General features: G+C 55.0%; 1 protein-coding gene across 20 annotated transcripts in view; it reads left to right on the top strand.

The window, feature by feature from the left end:
• CACNA1G (calcium voltage-gated channel subunit alpha1 G) overlaps nucleotides 1–22,387 on the top strand; it is a 62,394-nt gene that overhangs the window by 7,352 nt on the left and 32,655 nt on the right. For 19 of the 20 annotated variants that reach the window (NM_001193140.3, XM_005220488.5, XM_059877742.1 and 16 more), the window contains exons 2-10: nucleotides 784–895; nucleotides 1,035–1,168; nucleotides 1,542–1,639; nucleotides 3,909–4,068; nucleotides 4,551–4,851; nucleotides 5,019–5,111; nucleotides 7,365–8,142; nucleotides 9,879–10,255; nucleotides 22,014–22,165. In NM_001193140.3, coding sequence (NP_001180069.2) covers nucleotides 784–895; nucleotides 1,035–1,168; nucleotides 1,542–1,639; nucleotides 3,909–4,068; nucleotides 4,551–4,851; nucleotides 5,019–5,111; nucleotides 7,365–8,142; nucleotides 9,879–10,255; nucleotides 22,014–22,165 — 2,205 coding nt within the window. Of the gene's footprint in view, nucleotides 1–783; nucleotides 896–1,006; nucleotides 1,169–1,541; nucleotides 1,640–3,908; nucleotides 4,069–4,550; nucleotides 4,852–5,018; nucleotides 5,112–7,364; nucleotides 8,143–9,878; nucleotides 10,256–22,013; nucleotides 22,166–22,387 lie in introns of those variants that run through there. The other variant, XM_059877737.1, reaches the window with a different exon arrangement.

Here is a 22,387-nt window from a genome sequence, read left to right as displayed (position 1 = left end):
TACCTAAACATGTGAATGTGTCTGGAGGTCATCTGAGGGCTTTGAGAGGCCAGGGGGCTGATGGGGAAGAGGCAGCCTGTGCCTGTGGTCCTGTGGCACTTGTCTGCCTCAGCCTGTCAGTTTGGTGCCAGTGTGGTCGTGACAGCCCCTTCCATGCAGCCTGAGCAGCTATGGAAGCTGCCATCCCAGATCAGAAATTTAGAAACCTCTGTCTCGTCTGGGTCTCTTCCATGACCTTCAGCACATGACTTTGCGTGGGCCTCAGTTTCCTTGAGTTCTGCAGAAGAAGGTGATCTATTCTAGCTCAGATACTTCCTGAGGCTGTTGTGAGCATCCAGTGTGGCCTGCTGTGAAAGTGCTTGGTAAACTGTAAGGCAGGCATAATCCGACTTTAGGTTTGTGTCACACATTCACATACATTATCTCATTTGCTTCTCACATCTTCCCTGTGAGGTAGGGAGAATAGGATTCAGATTCAGCAGCAAACTCTTAGTGCCTGGCATTTCCAACAAGCACGATTGATTTTATCCCCTAAATGGCTTGTGCAAATAGTCAGGATATTTGTGGCTTTTCCTACTTTACAGAAGAGGAAGCTGAGTCCAGAGAGGTGAGATGACCAAGGTGGGTCTGGGCCTGGGGGGCCAGTATGATATGTAGGCCAGCATCCTCCCAGCACACCTGGCTACATCTCAGATGGGGTTGAGAGGTCAAGCAGCAGGAGGTGCTTGGACAAGATGGTGATCGGGTTTCACCTGGCCAGCCGTTTCCTTGACCACTCGATACCTGGTTTGAGCGCATCAGTATGTTGGTCATCCTTCTCAACTGTGTGACCCTGGGCATGTTCCGGCCATGTGAAGACATCGCCTGTGACTCCCAGCGCTGCCGGATTCTGCAGGTGAGCACGTGTGTGGTGAGCGAGAGGGCAGTTCCTGATTCTGCAAGAGGCCCTGAGCCCAGAGGTGGGGGTGGGGATGGGGTGGGGGGGATTTGCCCACCCTTTTCTCAGTTTCAGCAGCCTTTTGTCCCCATATCAGGCCTTTGATGACTTCATCTTTGCCTTCTTCGCTGTGGAGATGGTGGTGAAGATGGTGGCCTTGGGCATCTTTGGAAAAAAATGTTACCTGGGAGACACTTGGAACCGGCTTGACTTTTTCATCGTCATTGCAGGGTGAGGGCCTGGAGTGGAAGAGTGGTGGATCAGATAAGTCCCTTCCCCAGGTCCAGGGTTCTAGGCCTGGCTCCCAGCCCCTGCCCACTTACAGCACTGCTTTCTCCCTGGCTGTCCACTGAGGGTCCAGGGCTGCCCTGCCTATCGTGCTCAAACCCATGCTTCTCTGAATTCCAGGGCCCCTCCATCCACACTCTTTTCTGTTCAGTCTCTGATAAGGAGTTCGTCCTTGGATTGAGGGTGGCCTTGCCCCTAGGGAGAGAGCTGGCTTTTCAGGGTCCCTTGGTGGAAGGGGAGGATTCCTCATTGACCTCTTTTGACCCTCATGGTGGCCTCAGACTCAAAGGGCTTCCCTTTGGCCCCCTCCCTGCAGGATGCTGGAGTATTCGCTGGACCTGCAGAATGTCAGCTTCTCAGCTGTCAGGACAGTCCGTGTGCTTCGACCCCTCAGGGCCATTAACCGGGTGCCCAGTGAGTGACCCCTCAGCCCTCGGCCCCTGAACAGGGAACCCGAAGAGGAAATATGGAAGTCTCAGATCCCACCCCTACCTCCTGGCCACTCACAGGCCTCATCAGGGTCTGGCACAATGAGGCAGACCCCTTCAGAGAAGGGCTCAGTGGAAATCTGGGTCACTGGAGCCAAAGGGAGCCCCCATACTGGCTGTGGCACTGTGAGATTTACCTGGAAAGGCTCTTCCCCCTCATTTCAGCCTGATTTTAGGTCCTAGTCTCAGGAGGTCTCAGATGACCTGTTCCCTTCAGCTACACTACCCTCCCTCCAGTGGAAGAGGGGTGGGTGGGAGCAGGGTAGAGAGCTGGCAGGCCAGGAGAAATGGGTGCAAAATGGGACGGCCTTTTCTAGCCAGAGCCATGTCTCATGCAGTCTGGTTCTCGTTGGAACCGCAGTGGCCACACCGAGCATGGCTTCTCCCAAGACAAGGCCGCTCCATGCCTCATCCTCCCGCCTATGTCCCTTTCCACCCCCTTCCAAGCCGCTGCAGCAACTGACTGCCGGGACCATTATCTAAATTAAACCGCATTGGTTTCTGAGCCAGCCAGGCTTTGGCAGCTCCAGCTCCCCCCACATCCCGCCCCCCACCCTTGCTCAGGCCCCCATCGCAACTCCCCAGCCTACACAAACTGCAGATGGTCTCTGCTGCTGTCCCAGTGGGGTGGGTGGGGGCATGTTTCTGGGGCCCTGTGTCTGTTGTAGCAGTAGCCCTCTTTGCTGCTTGTGCACACGTACCTCTGTGTGGATGTGGATGTGTGTCAGGGTGGGCAGAGGTGCTTAGTGTGTCTTCCAGGCATTGAGGTATGTTGGTGTTAACGCGATCTCCAGACAGAGGCATGCCTTCTCTTCTCTCCCACCCCAGGTGATGGCTGGCAGATTTATAGGCCTCTAACTACCAGTGTAATTCCCTTAATGCAAACCCTGAGGAATTGATCTCAGTTGGAGCACAGAGAAGCTGAAGGGAGCTGGGGTTGGGGGAAGGGAGAGTGACTGAGTGAGAAAACTGGGCTGGCTGGGTGGGAGGGGTGGGGCGGGTGGGCTGCTGTAGTCATCAGGAGGATTAATTAGCAGCTGCTTAGAAGGGGGGGTCAGGGGGTAGCACTTTAGGGCGCATGAGTGGCGCTTTAGGGGTCAAAACTAGTCACTAGAGGTCTGTGTGTTTGACAAGGGCTCGGTGGCCTAGGGGCTAGTTTGCTGTGTGTGCTCAGCCGCTCAGTCATGTCCAATTCCTTGCAACCCCATGGACTGCAGCCTGCCCTGCTCGTCTGTCCATGGGGATTCTCCAGGCCAGAATACTGGAGTGGATTGCCATACGCTCCTCCAGGGGATCTTCCCAACCCAGGGATCGAACCCAGGTCTCCCACATTGCAGGTGGATTCTTTACCAGCTGAGTCACCAGGGAAGCCCATTAGCTAGTTTTGACATCCTGAATCTGGAGTAGAGAAGGTGGGCAGTGTCTAACAGCATCTTAGGGGGCAGGTTTGTGGAGGCTTTCCCTGTGAAAGAGGTTGTTAACAAATGGCCACCTGAGGAAATAGCCTCAGGCCTCTCAGGTCCTGATGTGAGAAACTGGACCAGGCAGAGACTAGACTCAGAAAGGGGGCTCAGAACCATGGTGAAGTGCAGGTCACCTTGGTCCCTGCTGAGGGCTTCTTTCTCAAAGGGAAATTCCTCCCAGCTAACATCCCTGCTGGAGTTCTCTGCCTTGGTTTCCCCAGTGACTTTGGGGTCAGGTGATTATGACTGATGGGAATTTGTGTTGTGTGTGTGTGTGTGTGTGTGTGCTGCGAAGTGGGATGCGGAAGCAGAGAACCTGGTTTTTAAGTCCTGGCACCTGTATTTGGCAGCTCTATGATATTGGACGAGTCATGCCAGTCCTCTGAGCCTTGACCCTCATCTGCAAATTGGGGGTGATGGTATCGGCTCTGTGATGATGTTAGGAGAGCTAGGTAGGATGTGGTGCTGGAGACTGTTTGTGGCCACTCTGCCCTTCCTTGGTGGTACTGTGCTCTGACTGGTGTGGATGGGCCGAGGGAGAGTGGGTAGGGGTTAGGGGCTGTGAGGGCTGCCTACAGAGTTAGCAGTGTCTGTTGGTCTCCCTCCAGCTTGAGCCGGGCTGCCTCAGCCTCGGAGGCCCCGGTGGGCCCTCTCTGGGAGTGCTGCCAGGCCTGTGGCAGCCAGCCTAGCCCGGCCAGCCTGGCACCCCCAGCGTGGCTTCTGCCCCCACAGGCATGCGCATCCTCGTCACGCTGCTGCTGGACACGCTGCCCATGCTGGGCAACGTCCTGCTGCTCTGCTTCTTCGTCTTCTTCATCTTCGGCATCGTTGGTGTCCAGCTGTGGGCAGGACTGCTTCGTAACCGATGCTTCCTGCCTGAGAATTTCAGCCTGTGAGTGGCACATGGGCAGGAGGTGACCTGGGAGTGACTATGGGGCTGGGACCTCCCTCAGTCCCTGTTGCTGGTGACATACCTGTTCTGTTATTAATGATGTGTCTGGCCATCAAACTTGGCTACACACTGAAGTCACCTGGGGAGTTGAGACAACTGCTAAGGCCTGGGTTCCCCAGCTCCCCATTCTGATATCATTTGTATGGGGTTCAACCTGGGTGTGGGGATTTTTAAAAGCTCCTCAGTGAGGCTAAAGTGCAGCCGCATTGGGAACCACTGCCCTAGAATGGAGCCTTCCCGTTTCCCGACGCTGGAGTCTCACCTCGATCCGCGTGCTCCCGGCGCCCCTCACGTGCACCCACTGACCCCTGCCTCTGCCTGGCACCTGCCCTGTGTGCCTCAGTGCATCCACCCAGCTCTCCCTTCCTGGGCCCTGTCCCCTGAAAACCCTGGTCTCAGCCTCATTCCTGTCTGCTCCTCAGCCCCCTGAGCGTGGACTTGGAGCGCTACTACCAGACTGAGAACGAGGATGAGAACCCATTCATCTGCTCCCAGCCTCGTGAAAACGGCATGCGCTCCTGCAGGAGTGTGCCCACGCTGCGCGGGGACGGGGGTGGCGGCCCACCCTGCGGCCTGGACTACGAGGCCTACAACAGCTCCAGCAACACCACCTGTGTGAACTGGAACCAGTACTACACCAACTGCTCCGCGGGGGAGCACAACCCCTTCAAGGGTGCCATCAACTTCGACAACATTGGCTATGCCTGGATCGCCATCTTCCAGGTGGGGTAGCCTGGGCACTGGGAGAGTTCCCAGAGCCCAAGTGCTAGGACACAGTCCCAGCTTGGAGTAGTCATCCTCAGGCTTGAGTTGGGATCAGGGCCTCTAGAGGAGACTGCAGGAAACTCTAGGGGGCCCAGAAATAACCTGCCCCTTTGCAACCTCCCCAGGTCATCACGCTGGAGGGCTGGGTCGACATCATGTACTTTGTGATGGATGCTCACTCCTTCTACAACTTCATCTACTTCATCCTTCTCATCATTGTGAGTGATTCCTCAAGCTCTTGTGGGGGTGGAGGATACTGGGGAAATGGATAGGGGGAGTCCAGAGAGGGGACTTGCTTGGTCTGAAGTTCCAGCTATCAGTGTAAGTCTCATAGAGATGCAGGCAGAGGGCACCTGTTATGAGAAGTTAGGAGGAAATCCAAAGTCAAGGCCTGTCACTCATCACCACTTAAAATCGTGAGCAAGTCATTCCCCATGAGGCCCCCAGCCCTACCCTGGGCATTTGTTTCTTCATCAGTAAAATGGGTGGTTCTCAACCCAGGGTGATGCCACCTCTCCTAGGGGGCACTTGGAAATGCAAAGGGTGGTTCTGCTTTTTATGAGGACTAGGGGAGCACTTTTGGCATTTTGCTGGCAGGCAGGGGGTAAGTAATAGACACCTTGAAATGGCAGTCCTGCAAACAAGGAATTGTTCCACTCCAAATTCCCATCATTTGGTGATGAGAAACACTGTGTGATCTGTTATTCCAGCTCAGAAGTTCCAAGACTTTATGAGGACAGAAGACAGAGGCAAAAGTAGCAATATTTATTTAGTAGTTTTAATCACTACCATGATTAATCATTTAATTGCTACCACTTATAGCTAATATTTATTGAGCACTTACTATGTGCCAGTCTCTGCTTGGAGTGCTTTTTTATGTGCTGGTGTGTTTAATCCTAACTAAGATCCTGGTATTATCTCCATTTTACAGATGAGGAAACCGATGTTTCCTCATTCGTCTGGCCCAATCATGCGCTTTGACTGTGCTCTGGCTTAGTCTTGCTGGGCTGAGTGCTGCCGCTGAAGCGTGCTGCAACATCTGCTGCCCGCTTCGCCCTCAGATTCCCTGTGAGGCAGCAGGTGCAGGGACTGTGGGCCTCATCTTCTAAACAAGAACTTTGAGCTCCAGAGGGCAGGCTTGCCGGAGCTGAGCATCCAGCCCCAGGCTATTGCCTCCAAATCCAACCCTTTTCCCACTTCACCAAGAGGCCAGTGACATAGCCAGACAGAAAGACAGATAAGAGAAAGATGGGAGAAAGAGATGAAGCTCTACTCAGGACTTAGGCTCCAGAGAGAGGTGGAGACAGAATAAAGACCTGTTGGTGAGTGAGAGGGGACCCTGAGAAAGAATAGCTCCCTCGCCTGCAATCGTCCCTGATGGGGAAAAGTAGCCAGGCTTGGGGCCTGTTCCCTTCTCCCCACCGTCACCCGGGTGGCAAGATTAGCACCTCTGGGAGGTGGTCTGTGATCTTTTCCCCCATTCGGCTCTCTCTGAGGCTGGGGAGTGGGAGGGAAGCAGACAGAGAGGTAAGGGACCTTGTTTCCACCCTCCCACACACCCCATGAAAAATCTTTCCAAACAGCTCTCCGGAATCACACTAGTGAAGCTAATTATCATAATTACTAGGACACAATCTAGAAAAAAAATTTTGCCTTTCACCATAAATATTCATTACTTTCATTCTGGATCATTGTCCAAGCAATTGCCATCCCAGAGGCCCGGGGTGGGGGTAGGGGGTGGGGACTGAGGTATGGAAGTGGAGACGTGACAGTGTGGTCGAGGCAGAGTGGCGGCCTGGCTAGTCTGCAGGGCTCAGAGTCAGCCTGTCACCCAGCTCGGGGAGAGGAGAGACATGGTTTGGAAAAGGGATACAGGCAAGGCCAATGGTCATGAGGATACTGAGGCCCCAGGGTTAAAGGTCTTACTCAAGGTCACACAGTAGGACTTGGGACTAGAAGCAAGAGTTTTGTAAATGGTGTTTTTGCCAGAATCTCAAAAGCTCAATCCAATGTGACAACCCATGTCCCCCAGATAGCATTCATTTCCATAGCCTTCTCTACTCCTAACGGAAAATGAGAAGGGGGGTGCTCACGATCTCGGACAATGGGATTGTTTAGGGGCGGGGAATTTGGGAGATATCCTTGCCGATAACCTAATGATCAATAGCAATTCCTTGGAATTCCACAGAGGTTGGTTCAGCTCTTAGCCTTGCTGTGCTGAATGATCATGGGGAAGTTCCTCAACATCTCTGAACCTGTTTCCTCACTTGTCAGATGGAGATAATTAAAGTGTCACCTTTAAAAAAAATAAAGTGTCACCTCTTCAGACTGTCATGAGAATGAAACAGGATGATGCTTGGACAATTACTGAGCCTAGTATCTGGCACATAGGAAGTGCTCAGTGCTTGGCAGCATGCACTGTGATTCCCTTTCCTTCAGGCTGTCTCCTCTTTTTGTCCCCACCCCAATAGGTGGGCTCTTTCTTTATGATCAACCTGTGCCTGGTGGTGATTGCCACGCAGTTCTCAGAGACCAAGCAGCGGGAGAGCCAGCTGATGCGGGAGCAGCGCGTGAGATTCCTTTCCAACGCCAGCACCCTGGCCAGCTTCTCCGAGCCCGGCAGCTGCTATGAGGAGCTGCTCAAGTACCTCGTGTATATCCTCCGGAAAGCAGCCCGAAGGCTGGCCCAGGTCTCCCGGGCGGCGGGCGTGCGGGTTGGCCTGCTGAGCAGCCCAGCGCCCCGTGGGGGCCAGGAGCCCCAGCCCAGTGGCGGCTGCCCTCGCCCCCACCGCCGTCCATCCGTCCACCATCTGGTGCACCACCACCACCACCACCACTACCACTTGGGCAATGGGACTCTGCGGGCCCCTCGGCCCAGCCCGCAGATCCAGGACAGAGATGCCAGTGGGTCCCGCCGGCTCGTGCTGCCACCACCCTCAACTCCTGCCCTTTCCAGGGGCCCTCCAGGGGGTGCAGAGGCTGTGCACAGCTTCTACCATGCTGATTGCCACTTGGAGCCAGTCCGCTGCCAGGCACCCCCTCCCAGGTCGCCATCGGAGGCATCGGGCAGGACCGTGGACAGTGGGAAGGTGTACCCCACCGTGCACACCAGCCCTCCACCTGAGATGCTCAAAGAGAAGGCACTAATGGAGGTGGCGCCCGCCTCTGGACCCACCACCCTCACCAGCCTCAACATCCCGCCCAGGCCCTACAGCTCTATGCACAAGCTGCTGGAGACCCAGAGCACAGGTGAGAACTCTGGGTGGAGGCATGTTGGTGGCCCTCACCCGGGGACCAGATGACGTCCTATCCCAGGGAGGACTGAGGGGATCTGGAGTCAGAAGGACACGGCCTGGATTCCCATTCTGCCTCTCTTGGCCTTGGGACCGTCAACCAGTCACATCACTTCTTTGAGCCCTAATTTTCTCATCTATTAAAATGGGAGTCATAATTCCTACATTGTAATGATAACAGTAGTCATCTGTAGCAAGCACCTATGCTCTGCTTTATGCCGTTTGCAATTGTTGACGATTGCTATGTGCCTTTCGCATGCTTCACAGGCAAAACCCCGTTGGGTCCTCTTATCAGTTTAAGTGATAAACTTTCCTTGTCTTACTGATGAGGAGGAGGAGCTTGGAGAAGATGTGTGACTTGCCCCAGGCGCTGTCACTGGTGAGGGGTGGAGTCAGGGCCCTCTGACTCTGAGGTCCATGCGCTAGAGTCCCTGTTACAGGTTCAGAGGGGGAAATGGTGTATGAGCACGGTGAGCCCCATGCCCCACGCTAAGGGGACTCATGTAAATACAAATGTCACTCTGTCCCCGTAGGGAGACCTGGGGCTTGGTGCAGCAAGTCCTCAGAGGCCTCTAGACTGGTGGATAGAATACCCAGTGTTGTGGGGAAGGGAAGTGCTTGTGCCTTGGGGCGTCCCCCAGTCAGGCAGGGGTGACGAGCCCTCCTCTATAGATTCACTGCAGCCGAAGCCCAGGGCCTGTGCTTCAGGAAGAATGTGGCACGTGGGAGAAGTGGAATATTTGTGGGCTGTTATGTGGGAATGTGGGCTGGACAGGAAGGTGCCATCACAGAACACATGGGAAGGGTTCTTCTGCCAGCTCCTCTATTACCCTGCCAAGGGGCGCCGCCAGCCACACACACGTATGGTTCTGTTTCCCTCCGTGTAAGAGGCGAGGCCGGGACCATCACAGCTGTGAGTGGTGCTTACTGATGTCCTCCTGCATGCAGGCGGAAGGGCTGGGCCCCAGGCCAGGCGTCTTCACATCCGTGCTTTACCTGGGTGGTCTCTGAGGTTCCTCGCAGCTCTCAGACTGTGATCAAAGCTGGATTTAAGCGGACATCCGTGTCTTGGGATAGATCACTGTGTACGCACACGTGTGCTGTCTGGTGTGTGCGTGTGTGCATAAAGGTGACCGCTGTGTGTCTGTGCCATCTACATGCACACGTCTGCTGTTCATGTATGCATGTGTCCACACATCTGCTGTGTGTAGGTACGTGTGTGCACACACAGGGTGGTGCTCCTGTTTAGTGTGTATGCATGCCCATGTGTGCACATGCCTGGCATACATGTACTGTGTGATGTATATAGATCTGTGTACACCTGTGTTTGGCTCTATATGTACATATGACTTGTAAATGGTATGTGTATGTACACAGTACATGTGTGTGTACAAGTATGTATCTAGTGCACAAGTGCAAGTGTCTGGCGTGAGAACATACATGAATATCTAAGGCTGTCCAAACCTGAGGACAACCAGCAGTGACTGTCAGTGGGATGCTATTGGCATTTGGGGGCGTTCTATTGCTCAGGATCACCCACATTGCAAGTCATTCAGTACCCTTGCCCACCAAGTGCCTAGTACCACCATTGAAAGAACTCCAAACTCCCCCACTCATTTTATATACATGCTGAGGGAAGGTCACCCCAAGTAGGAAAGCCTGGAGCCTCTAACCTCTACCTTCCTGTCCCAGGCGCCTGCCAAAGCTCTTGCAAGATCTCCAGCCCTTGCTTGAGGGCAGCCAGCGGAGCCTGTGGCCCAGACAGCTGTCCCTACTGTGCCCGGACCGGGGCAGGGGAGGTGGGGCTCACTGGCCACGAGATGCCTGACTCAGACAGTGAGGCGGTTTATGAGTTCACACAAGATGCTCAGCATGGCGACCTCCGGGATCCCCACAGTCGGCGTCGACGGAGCCTGGGGCTGGATGTGGAGCCCAACTCTGTGCTGGCCTTCTGGAGGCTGATCTGTGACACCTTCCGGAAGATTGTGGACAGCAAGTACTTTGGTCGGGGAATCATGATTGCTATTCTGGTCAACACGCTCAGCATGGGCATCGAATACCACGAGCAGGTAGGGGCACGGGCAAGGCATGGTTCTCGGGCTGGGGATCCTCTATCTTCCTCTCCTCCCACCCCGAGTTCAGTTTCCTCTCTGTGCTGTCAGCCTGCATGGCCAGGAGGACAAAAGGGAGCTGCACCGATGCGTGGGAACTCTTTGGAGGATGAAAGCCGGTGAATGTCATGCAGTCTCAGAGTGTGGAGGTTGCCCAGGGGCAGGGTCTGAGCTGGGTGTGTTTTATCGAAAGGGTTCTGAGAAGAGGTGGGCATTAAAGGATATAAATGAGTGGTAAGCATCAGATGTGGGCAAGACCTTTTTGGAGGGACAAGTCATAGATAGGGGGTGGGTGGGGCCCTCTGGCATTCACCTGACTCAGTAATTAGGGGTGTGATTGACTGGTGGCAGGAGGGGGCTGTGCAGGTAGAGGTGAGGAGTGGACGCCTGGAGCCGGCACCTGGGGAGGGTAGAGAGGGTGGCCATCTGCTTCAGGCCTCTGTTCTGGGAGCCGTGCTGCGAGCGGGGAGGGCGCCGCTGGGTAGAGGAGAGCTCCCAGCATGATGAGGGGACTTGAAACTTTTGCGTTTGAGGAATCGTTCTAAGAACCAGGATGTTTAGTCAGGAGAAAAGGAGGCTCAGCAGGGACAGGCGAGCTGTCTTCAGATATTTGAAGGGCTGTCATGTGGAAGAGGTAGCAGGCTTATTTTGTGGGGTCAATAGCTGCAAGCAATGTGATTTGGGCTGAGACATTGAAGAGGTTGTTTTCTCTCTCAGAGCTGTGCAGAAACAGAAGGGGTGGCCTGGGGAACTCCACTGACCCCCGACTCCCACACTGGAGATGGGAGCAGGTATCATAGGGCCTCACAACTGGCTGTGGCTGCACCCCCCACAGGATCTCTCAGAAGTCAGCCCTTCCCCCGGATGGCCTTCGAGGTCACCCCCTTGGTGGATTCTTGAGAAAAGAGGGAGGCCAGCAGGCAGGCGCTGTGGTTCCCAGGTCCTCTGTGCTCTTCTCCTCTCTCTGTTCTCACTGTCCTGGGGGAGAGTCAGGGCTGCCAGAGCCCACTGTAGACGGGAGCCAGGCACTGCCCCAACCCCTCAACTCGTGGGCAGAAGCATGTGGGAGCCAGAGGTGTGGAGTGGGCGCACACGTGCGTGCATGCGTGCATGGTGTGGCGGGGCGGGGTAGCCAGGGGGAGGCGTGCCCACCGAGGAGTGCAGGGAATGCACTCAGTCTCAGTTGAGGTGGGGTATCCTAGATCCAAACCCGGGCTGGAACAAACGTGTGATGTTCACTTTTCAGGGGGTTCTGAATCCCCTTACCATCCACCCCACTCAGCTCCTATCCCAATTGCCTTGTCCAGCCAAGTGCACCCCAGCCCTTTCCCCATCACTATCATATCATATTGACACCCCTTCCTTTTGTGTCAGTGACCCCCACCCAACTGGCTATACCCTGTTCCTTTCTTGGCGTGGGGAAAGCAGAGAGTGTGGACAACTTGGGTCCCACCTTGGGTAAAGTGGGGGGAAGTGGAGGTGGGGCAGGACGCTGGCTGCAGGGTCAGCAGTGGCATTTTTGTGGGTGTGTTGTGTCTGGCTGCATGGGGCGTGTGTATGTGTGTTCACGCCTTCTCAGCCAACCTCTGGGGAAGGGGTCCTCTGCTCTGCCAGGCTGCTAGGGCACGATCCAGGTAATGGCAGTTCTTAATCTCCCATTATGCCGGCTCCCAAGCCTGAACCTCAGCCTCCTCTCCCTCACCCCAGTTCTGGCCATGGTCAGATGCCCCTTCCCCAGGGGGTGCCTCCTCCGCTGCTGATGGAGGATTTGACTAGGCTGGAAAGAAGCTGAGTCACAGAAACAGAGGCCAGATGAAGCTGCAGCAAGAGAGCTTTCAGTTAGACATCAAGAAAGACACCCCCTTGGGGAAGAAATAATAGCAATAAGTCAGGGAAGACTGCAGCATCTCCTTACCCAAGTTCCTGAGGAGAGCAGAGGACAGCCTCTGAAGCCTTCAGCAGCAGGGAGTCCTACTCAGTGGTGGCACAGTGTCTGCTCCAGGGAAGAGTTTGTCCCAGTACCTGGTTGCTAAGGCCCCCATGGGGTGAGTGGGAGTCCCAGCAGGCCAGGCAGATGACTGACTGCGGCCCAGCAGGCTCAGGGGCTGGGGGTGGGAGGAAATCCCAGAAGCAGCCACGGCCCTGTGCTTATAGGCACTGTGGCGTGAATGTCCCGCCATCTGGGTCCTGGAGCCTGAGCAGGCTTGGGGGTTGGGGGCAGGGAAAAGCGCAAGGAGACATGGAGGCCAAAAGACAGAGACACAGAGGGAGACAGAAAGAGAAAGGGAGAGACAGAGATGGGGAGATGAGGGCAGAGAGAGCGGGATGGAGACCTGGGCAGGGGGCGAGGGGGTGGGGGACACAGAGATGAGATGGTCAGAGATATAGAGAGGGAGGTGGAGACTCGGGGGAGGAGACAGAGACAAGCAGAGACACAGAGATGTAGGGGCGACAGAGACAGTTATGGAGAGGAAGCCAAAGGCAGACTGAGATCTGGATGCGAACAGGAACGGCCCGGGCAGGGACCGGAGACAGAGGCTCTGATGGAGCCTCAAATGGAGGAGAGGAGGAGCCAGCTGAGCAAGAGAGCTGAGAGACACAGCAAGGAAGAGCATCTGCAGATGCTGACAGAGGTGAGGCCAGAGGCTCATGGTTTCCCCGCGGTGCTCGTAATGAGGCAGTTGTGTCCATCGATCCCGGTATTGATGGGACTGAGGGGCACTGGAGAGGGTGTTGCTGGTGCTTCCCTGGAGGAGGAGCCCAACCCTCTTTCCAGCCCTGTCCTTTTCCCACCGTCACCAACCTTACCCTTCCTTTGGTTTTCCCGTCAAGAACAGAGATACTCCAGCTGCACTCTACCAAGCTCTTGACTGAGGAAGCACTCTTGTCGTACCCCACCCTACCCAAGGCGAACCCTATGCTGTTCACACCGTCCTGCTTTCCCCACCCCTTAGCCCACCAGCTGGTGGCAAAGTGGCAGGGCTGGTTTGTTCAGAGAGACTGGTGAGGAGGACAAAGACCCAGGACTCTGAGAAGGGAGCAGGGCTATGACTTGAGGTCAGAAGTATAATCATGTGTGTGCCCTACCCACTAGGGGGGCAGAACGTGGAACAGGGAAATTGTGAACTACCCATCTGTCCATCCATCCATTCCACACACATTTTCTGGGCATCAGAGTTGGGCCTAAGCAATGGCATGCTCATAAATGTTTAATAGCCAGCCCTTTAAAAAGAAAAAAGGTCCTGATTTGTGGTATTTGCAGTGTTCACCATTTTCCATGGTGCGAATGCTCCCACCGTGGCTGGCTTCAAACTCCCGATGTGATGTCACTGCATGTGGAGTTGGGAAGAGACGTGCATAACCAGACGCTCCAGTACAACACTGGGCCAAGGCACTCTGTCCTTCCTCTCAAAGACCCCACGACAAATAAGCAGTCACACTTACTTGATGTAGTGCCTGCTTGGAAGGGATGCTCAGAGGAGTCACCCGTGACCCAGACTGGGGAAAGGATTCAAGAGGGGCTTCCATAGGATATGACCTGGGAGCTGAGTTTGAATGGAAAGTGGGATGTAGCTAGCAAAGGGTGGAGGGTAGGGCACAGCATAGGGGAGGACCGGAAGCACCAGACCCCAAAACAGAGAGATTTATAAGGAGTTCAGAGTGAATTGGGCACTGGGTTGGGGCTGGGATGGCAAACAACAAGAGATGAGATTGGAAAAAGCTCAGAGCCAGGTCCTGAGAGGAATAGGATAGAGTTTGGATTTTATCCTGAAGATGATAGGGTGCCAACAAAGGTTTTAAGCAAGTCCATGGTATGTGTTTGTATTGTATCAAAAGTCTTCCAGAAGCCATGTGGGGAGCAGAAGGGAGTGACAGACGGGAGGCAGGGAGGCCAAGGAGAGGGCTACTGCCATAATCCAGCCAGTTCATATACCTTGTCCCTGGAGACAGAGAGAAGCATGCTGGGAAGAGCAGGCAGTGGCTGAATCTGTAGAACTCAACTCCAGTTGGATATTTGTGAGGTGGCAGCAAGGATGACACCCAGGTTTCTGCTTCTGGGAGGAGCACTGGGGCTTGTGCATATTTGCGCTGGAGGGCATTCCTTGCAAACTGCCTGTGGGATGCCCAGGGTGTCTTTGGATTGCAGAAGAGAGGTGTCTTCTGGAACCTGTCTGGCTGGGTATGCATGGGGACAAGGCCTTCCAGGAGGATGAGGTCTTCAGGACACAGGAACTTCGTAATCACCTTCCTTCCTAGTTCTGGATTGCTGAGAGTTGGAGCCAACCTCATGCTCTAGAAGAGAGCCAACAGCAGGGGGTGGGGAGGGGCACACAGCCCACTGGTATCCTGGGCTGCAGAGAAGAGAGAGGGAGGGTCCAGAATAGACAGTCTTTCAGGCCTGAGAGGACAGGGCAGGTGATGCTCCTGCTCGTTTCTCAGACTCTGGGCCCACCCTGTCGCTCTAGATACATGTTCAGGGAGGGTTTCTATTTATAAGTGAGTGAGGTCAGCTATTCAAGGCAAGGGAGGCTGGGGTGGGGTAGGGTGAGGAAGAGACCAGATGTGGTAGGTCTTAACTTTGAGGGGATTCACAAACTCCTTTTGGATTCTGTTTAAAGCTAGGGCCATCTCTCTTAAAGATAGACACAGGCATGGATACCCCAGTGCGGACTTCGAGGATGGGAGTTTACAGACACCTGACCTATTCCTTGGGCCTCCCAGGAGTCCTTGGCCTGCAGACAGAGGAGCTGGGACTACAGGCCAAATAAGACTTTGGAGGACAATCTCTTACAGTTGCCCTGGGCCCAGACTTTCAAAGGTTCTCCACATGTGGGAGGGAGAAGGGTGCTTTTCTAGAGATGGCCTGCTAAAGGGGGCATCCTCTGGCTCTACGGCTCCCCCAATTCATCAAACATGGGGAGTGCCTCCTGTGCACAGCACATTTGAAGAGAATAATAGACTGGGGGTATGGGAAGTGCCAGGAGCTCCAAAGAAACAAGTTCCAGCAGAAAAGTCATTCTGCTTGATTATGCTAAATGCCGTAAAGGAGATTTCTGGGGACAGAAGAGAGCTCACATCCAGGTCAAGGATTTTGGAGGGCTTCCTGAAGGAGGTATCTTGTGAGAGTGGCCTTGAAAGAAAAGTGTCACTGACAGCTGAGGCCAGGAGCAGAGGGGTCTGGTGGAGGGATTGGGGAGAATTCTGGCAGCCTGGCCTGGGAATGCACAGGGAGGCATGGGATGCTCTGAAGGACCATCATATAGCCTCCCCCACTCCACCCCAAGTTATGTGAGCAGGGGCTCTTGAAGTGAATCCAGCAGTGCTCTTGAATCTGGAGCTTCCAGGAGGTGTGGGCTGGCTTGGGGGTGGGACCCAGAGACTATTTCTATCGTCCAGATCAGAGGCAAGGAGGGCCCCCAGGATGTGAAGGGGAAATAGAACTAGTGGGTGGGGCACAGCCATTCCATTGGCAAGGTCTGTGGGCCCAGGCACCTGCTGCCAGAGGGATGAAGGGCAGGCGTAAGTCCTAGACAACTCCTGGTTGCAAGATGGAATCCTGGAGAGGGAAGTCCATGGAACCAGGAAGCTGGGGAAGGAACAGGTTTGGGAGAGGAGGTGAGAGGGTTTGTTTTGGATGTGCTGCATTTGAGCTGGCTGTGGGCCATCCTGGGAAGGCTATCAGGCAGGTTGGCTCTCTGGGTGAAGAGCCAAGGCTTGGAGGGAGATTGTTTTGTGTCATCCACACCCTGGTGACAGCCGGAAAGGTGGGAGTGCAGGAGACAGAGAAGCAGGAGAGCCCAGGGAAGGAAGTGGGCTCTACTGAACTCTGAGGAATGTTGGCCTGAGGGGAGAAAGGCAGGGGAGAGGGAGAAGAGGGCAGGAAATGGCCAGCAGAGTCAGGAAAGTAGAGGGAGGTGGCCACAGGCAGGGAGGCTGGTGCAGGCCCAGGTATTGTTCAGGCATCCAGAAGTTGAAGACTGGGAAGAGGGTCCTTGGAGAGAGCTGGGTGGTGGGGCCCGGGGTTCAGGGGTGAACAGGCCTGGATCCATGTGAAGGTTTCAGCTTTTAGGCAGGGGAAGGGATATTGGAGACGTGAGGAAACAGGGACAGCTGATGAGATGGAGCCCAGGGGAGCCAGGGTGTGGATGAAGGTCCAGGTGGAGGAGGCCCTGGCTCCTTTCCAGGTGGGAAGAGAGACGAGTAGGTTGTAGGATGCAGAGCTGTCTCGGGGAGGGAATTGAAGCCCCAGGAAGCAAGAGGCCAGGTTGGAAGTGGGATGGAGGCCTAGGGGAGGAAGATCTGAAGCAGCTCTTGGGCTGAAAGACGGAGAGCCAACAATGAGGACCACGCATACAGGCACAGAGCAACCCTGGAGCCCAGAAGGGTATTCCCCTGTCCAGTCAGCACGGGTTCGTAAATAGCAAAGCTCAGCAATTGGGCTTGGGGGAGGGAGGACTAACCTGGACTGGACAGGAACCCTCTGAGATCTGCGGCCTGAGGGCAGCCTTTAGATGGCCCACCACAACTGGATAGAGAGGTTCTGTACAGGCGGATGAGGGGCAGGGGCCAGAGCTTCACAAGTTCAAGTCACAGAAGCTTGGGCTGACTCTCTCAGGCCGAGCGAGCACTGTGGTGGTGTCCTGTGCCTACTCAGCTTGTGTGTCCCCCTGGGGTGGCTCTGGGGAGCTGGCAGGAGACCATGCAGAGAGACTAACGTCATCCCTGGTTATGAGGTACTGAAGCACAATGACCCCTAACAAGGGGGCCTAGAGGGGCTAGAAAACATGCTAGGAGGTCCCTCCAGGGGGACGGCGAAGAGCAAGGCCGTGGTCTGTGTGATGAGGCCTGTGAGGTCTCCCGGAAGCCTCCTGCTGCCCAGGCGTCCCTGACTTCCCACACCTCCTTGGAGGAGGAGAAGGGCCGAGGTCCCGCTGACCCAGTGGCCGTTGCCCCATCACTGTGGCCCACCTGTGCCCCCTCTTTTGAGTGTGAAAGTGGCACAGAACTCTCAAAAATAGAGGTGAGGTGAGCCGAGGAGCCGGAACTGGGGAGCAGAGGTTCCAGGGTCCCGGGGACAGGTGGCATCAGAGGAGGTAGGGGATGAGGATGGCACCTGGCAGGGCCAGGGTGACCCCCCCTCAGTTCTGGTCGGGCTTGTCCCCACCTGCACTCTCCCTGCAAAAGGCATATCCATGTCTGTCAGAGCTGGCTCTCAGGCCTCCCGCCTGGACCACTGCAGTATCCCCTAATCGCTCGCAGTCTCTTCGTCTCTCCAAGCCATCCGCAGGCTGCCACCACTGCAGTGGATTAATCTTCTTAATATACCATTTTGCACACCTCCTCCCTCCCCTGAGAAGATCATGGGCAGAGGCAAGTCCAGCCTGAGGCAAGCCATGGAGCAGAGTCAAGGCCATTCTGGCTGGCCCTGCCCACCTGGCAGCCTTGATGCCCAGAGGCCCCTCCCACCCTCTGACCAGGGCAGACACTTGATCCTTGGTCCTGGAGGATGCCCTGCACATTCCTCCCTCTGCCTCTTTGCTCACGCCCCCTGGCCAGCCGGGGATACCTTCCACGGCAGTTCTCCTCCCCCTGCCTTCTCCCCACTGGCCCACTGACCTCAGCTGGCTTGAGTTCCTGGGGCCCTTCTGGTGTCTGCCTCTACATGGTGCTTAGCTTCAGACTGCAGGCACTCTGTTCTACCACATGTGAGGACCGCTGCTGCTGTCAGTGCCCACGGGGCCACTCGAGCAGGACTCTGGCCTGGGTGTTTCCACAGGGCAGAGCAGCCTTGCCACAAAGGGGTGTTACCCTGTTTAATAGAAGAGGCCACTGGGAACCAGCAAGGTTAAGGACTTGCCTAGGTCACCCAGGTGGAAAGTCTCCCAGTTGGCAGGCCTTCTGCATTCAGGTTTAGCCCCACCTCTTAGCAGGGTTGCACACACCATGGGCACTTTAAGGGTTAGTGGATAAAGGTGCTGTGGGTTTCAGGGGAGTCCTGGTGCTGGGAAGTATTGAGCAGCTTACCTGGGGCCCAGTTACCCCAGGCTGACAGGCTGAGGCGGGGGGGGGAAGCACTGGGAGATAGGAGATATACAGTTAGCGTCACATAGAGAAGAGCCTGGGGCCTCTGGGTGAGAACCTCAAGCTGCCTGGCCTCCACGCGCAGAAATGCCCACTGGGCCTTGACCTCCTTGAACAGGAGGGAGGATGCAGTCTAGACCAGAAAAAGGACTTTCCTGGCAGCCTGAGGGGCTTGTATGAGTTTGTGCCGGGTCTGGGTGTGTGCGGGGCGGCAGCATGGAGAGGTGTGGAGGCAAGTGCAGGTGGGCCTTTCTAAGCGAGCGATATGACCTCCATCAAGTCACCACATCTCGGAGCCTCAGTCTCCTTGCCGTCAAGGAAGCCTACGTCCCTCCCTTATCTGGTGTGAGCAGGGAGGAAACGGACTTCTGGGAGGAAGGGCTTAGCGGTGCAGGGCCTGTGGACGGCGCTAGTCAGAGTTGGTGTCCTCTCTGCCCCTTTGCAGCTGCAGTGACTGTGATCACGGCTCTGGTCCCTGGGGCAATGGTGTTGCTAAGATTGTGTCTCTGCGTCCTCGTCCTGCATTTGCAGAACATTCTCAGCTTCCGATTTAGTAACTTGGGCAGACCTGGCTGTCTGAGAAAAGAGCGCTTTTTTCCCATGGATCACAGGCAATTCGGGGCCCTGGAAGGGAACAGGAGTTGCCAATAAGTTTGTAGAGCAAGCGAAGGCCGGGGGAGAGTGCCAGCCAGGCCCTCCTTCCTACCTGCTCCTTCAGTCCTGGAGCCTCCTGGCTGGGCAGGCTGGAGCCCCGGCCTCTGCCGCCACCCCTCGAGGAGAGCAGTGACACAGGCCTTCGGGAGCCTGCACCATCCTTCCGATGAGGCTCTAGGTTGGGGTGCTGACGGGAGTGTGTGTGTCTGTGTGTATCTATGAGCCCTCAGGTACAGACTGCCGCCAGCCCTGTAGACAACATCAGGAAGCAGTGAGAACACCCCTCTCCCTACACGCCTGGTTGTACTTCACGGATTCACTAGTGAAGTAAATACACGATACCAAAAGCTATCGTGTTTTCACCGTTTTATTAAGTTTTGTCTTTGGTGGCTTTTTTGATGGTTAATTTACGTGCTCTAAACTATACCCATGATATGTGTGTGCCTCAGTTATACTTTCAGACTCGTTCTTTATTAATGCCTCTGCATTCATGTGAAATATAGTTTATATACCTAAGAAGACACTTTACACATTCAGTCCATCCATGTGTCTGGATTCACAGGCCCCTCACCGTCACCTTTGGATCCGGTCTGCCTAGTCTTCTTGGAGTCGGAGTAGGGTGGGATTGGGTCCCACTCCCTGGCTCTGCCCGTCCTGTGACTTCGCACTGGCCGTGCATCATCTTTTGGCCTCTTGTGCTCATCTGCAAGATGTGGAAGGGGGAGGTTGTTGTGTGGATGGTACGCGGTGAGACCCACGGAGTGTCATAGCCGTGTGGCCTGCATCTACCATCTTTATCAAATCCAAGAATGGGCAACTGGGTAGATGGCGGAGTGACAGAGAGGCGGGTTCACTGACCACAGCCTTCTGACAGACTGGACTTGGGAGCGGAAGCTGGGAGATCCACTTAGTCATGGAGGGGCCTGAGCCCTGGGCTTTAGCTGTCCTGACTGTGGCCCCTTCCCCTGCGCTGTGGTCCTCTGTGACCCCACTTGCCAAGTCAGGTGGCACTGCCCCCACTCACAGTCTGGGGGGCAGAGTCTCACTTGAGATCTGCTGGAGCAACATGACAGTTACTCAGTCTCTGGATAGGTGGCTCTTGGCCCTGCCGGCTGACCCTGGCTCAGCTCCCCAGACCGGTCTCTGGAGAGAATCCATGCGTGGGCTGAAAACGTCTCTCCTTCTGAGAAGCCATTGACCCCTCAAATGCCCCTCCCCTGCCAGTCAGAAGGCCCAGCCTACCACCTCTCCCAGTTCTCACCCAGGCTGGCCGCATAGATGGGGACTATTAAGATATATTTGGTGGTACCCAGGGCCCGACTCCATGCTTGGGTGACCTACCTGGGCAGCTGGCCAGATGAGGCAGCTGGGTAAACAGAGGGAAGTGTCTGATGGACTAAGGACTTCACTGGTTATTTATTCAAACTTCTAGAGTAGCTAGTATGCACCTTGGGCTTTGGGGGTGATCAAAACACCTCATCAGGTGGGCAGTAGGCTCCATCGAGCCAATCATATTTCACTCTGCAACTTCGGTCATCAACCAGGTTGGGTCTCCCTTTCTCCCCTGACATGGCTCATTCCCTGTGCTCAGCCCTGTGATGCCTTCCCCTCCTCTCTGCTTGGAGAGACCCCATTCACCCTCAGAGTTCATTTCAAGTGCTGTCTCCCAACTAAGGCTTTCCCAGTGTGTTCCTCACTTACCTTCTCTCCTCTGAACTCCTGGATTTACTATCTGGATAATTTATTTTGGCACCAAAACATCTAAGGCCTCTCGTGGTTATTCAACTGTTTCGTGTGTGTATGATTTGTTTCCAGCTAAGACTCTGAACTCCTAGGAGGCAGGGAGCATTGCTGGCATGTTTTTGCCTGCCTGGTGGATTATATGGTAGGGACTTAATATTAAGAGGGATGCTCAGTCACTCAGTCATGTCCGATTCTTTGTGACCTCATGGACTATAGCCTGCCAGGCTCCTCTGCCTATGGGATTATCTCAGCAGCAATACTGGAGTGGGTTGCCATTTTCTCCTCCAGGGAATCTTCCCAACCCAGGGATTGAACCTGCATCTCCTGGGGCACCCGCATTGGCAGTCAGATTCTTTTTCACTGAGCCACCATATTAAGAGGGAGGAGGCACTTAATATTCTGTGCTAGAATAGCAAATGAAGTAGAGTTTGTCATTAAGTCTGATGACCTCTCTAGTACGTGTTCGCTGTCCTAATCCCAGACCCTGGCTAGGAGTATTAACTACTTCTAGTGTTTTACATTTGACCAGAGAGATTAAGGATCTTGCTAAAGGTCACACAGTGATTTGACAGGATAGGTTGAGAATTAAGCCAGGTGTCCTAGTCTCAGGGAGCAGCTCCAGGTGCCACCTCATGTGTGACATCTTTCTTGGGGATCTCCCGTCTGCTCATTGGTGTGTTTGTATGTACATGCTTGTTTGTGTGTTTGTGTACACGTGTGTGTGCGCATGTATGCATTTGTGTGTGTTTGTGTGTACGTGTGTGCCGTGTGTGTGTGTCTGGAAGGAAATAATGTTGCCAACAGTTGTCCAAGAGAATGCTGCCAAGTGCACAGAGTAATTGTGGAGAACATGTGACTTCATGTGTGGCTGTGTGTATGAGGCCTTGGCAGTCACCCTCTGGTGCCCACCAGCAGTAGGAAGTGGGTGGAACCCACAGCATAGGCCTCCAGCGAGCCTGTGGCCCCAGGATCTGAGACTCAGCTGAAAAGAACCAGGGGCTGGGGGCTTTGTGCACTGGCCACCCCTGAGTGCATTTTCTTAAGGATGCTTCTGGGGAGCGTCCTCCCCATTAGCCTGAGCATTCAGCACCCCTACCACCCTCTCCCAACCTCCACCCCACCCCCTGGCTTGCTGTTCCTGCTCCCAGATGTGTAGGAAGGCCAGGTGTTTTTGAGGACTGGGATGAGGGGCTCAGGGACAAGCCTCTGCTACTTCATGGTCCACTCTGTCTTCTAGCCTGAGGAGCTCACCAATGCCCTGGAAATCAGCAACATCGTCTTCACCAGCCTCTTTGCCCTGGAGATGCTGCTGAAGCTGCTAGTATATGGTCCCTTTGGCTACATTAAGAACCCCTACAACATCTTTGATGGCGTCATTGTTGTCATCAGGTATGACTGCCCCTCTGCTGCCTCTTGCCTGAGGAATGCCCTTAGGGTAGCTTGGGGTGAGGAGCCACACACCCTGCTCCTCTGGGCCTGGAATCAGGCCCCACTGACCCAGAGGCCCCCTGCTCCCCTAGCTGGGGATTCTCTGTGCCCCTCGCAGCGCATACCACACTCTCTCTCAGCCCTCCCTTGCTCACACAGAACACGGTCTTCCATCTGCTTTGG

The sequence above is a fragment of the Bos taurus genome, chromosome 19 (assembly GCF_002263795.3).
Source record: "Bos taurus isolate L1 Dominette 01449 registration number 42190680 breed Hereford chromosome 19, ARS-UCD2.0, whole genome shotgun sequence".
In the NCBI taxonomy this organism is placed as follows: domain Eukaryota; kingdom Metazoa; phylum Chordata; class Mammalia; order Artiodactyla; family Bovidae; genus Bos; species Bos taurus.
Note: the sequence above shows the minus strand (reverse complement) of the source record. Positions and strands in the feature narration are given on the sequence as shown.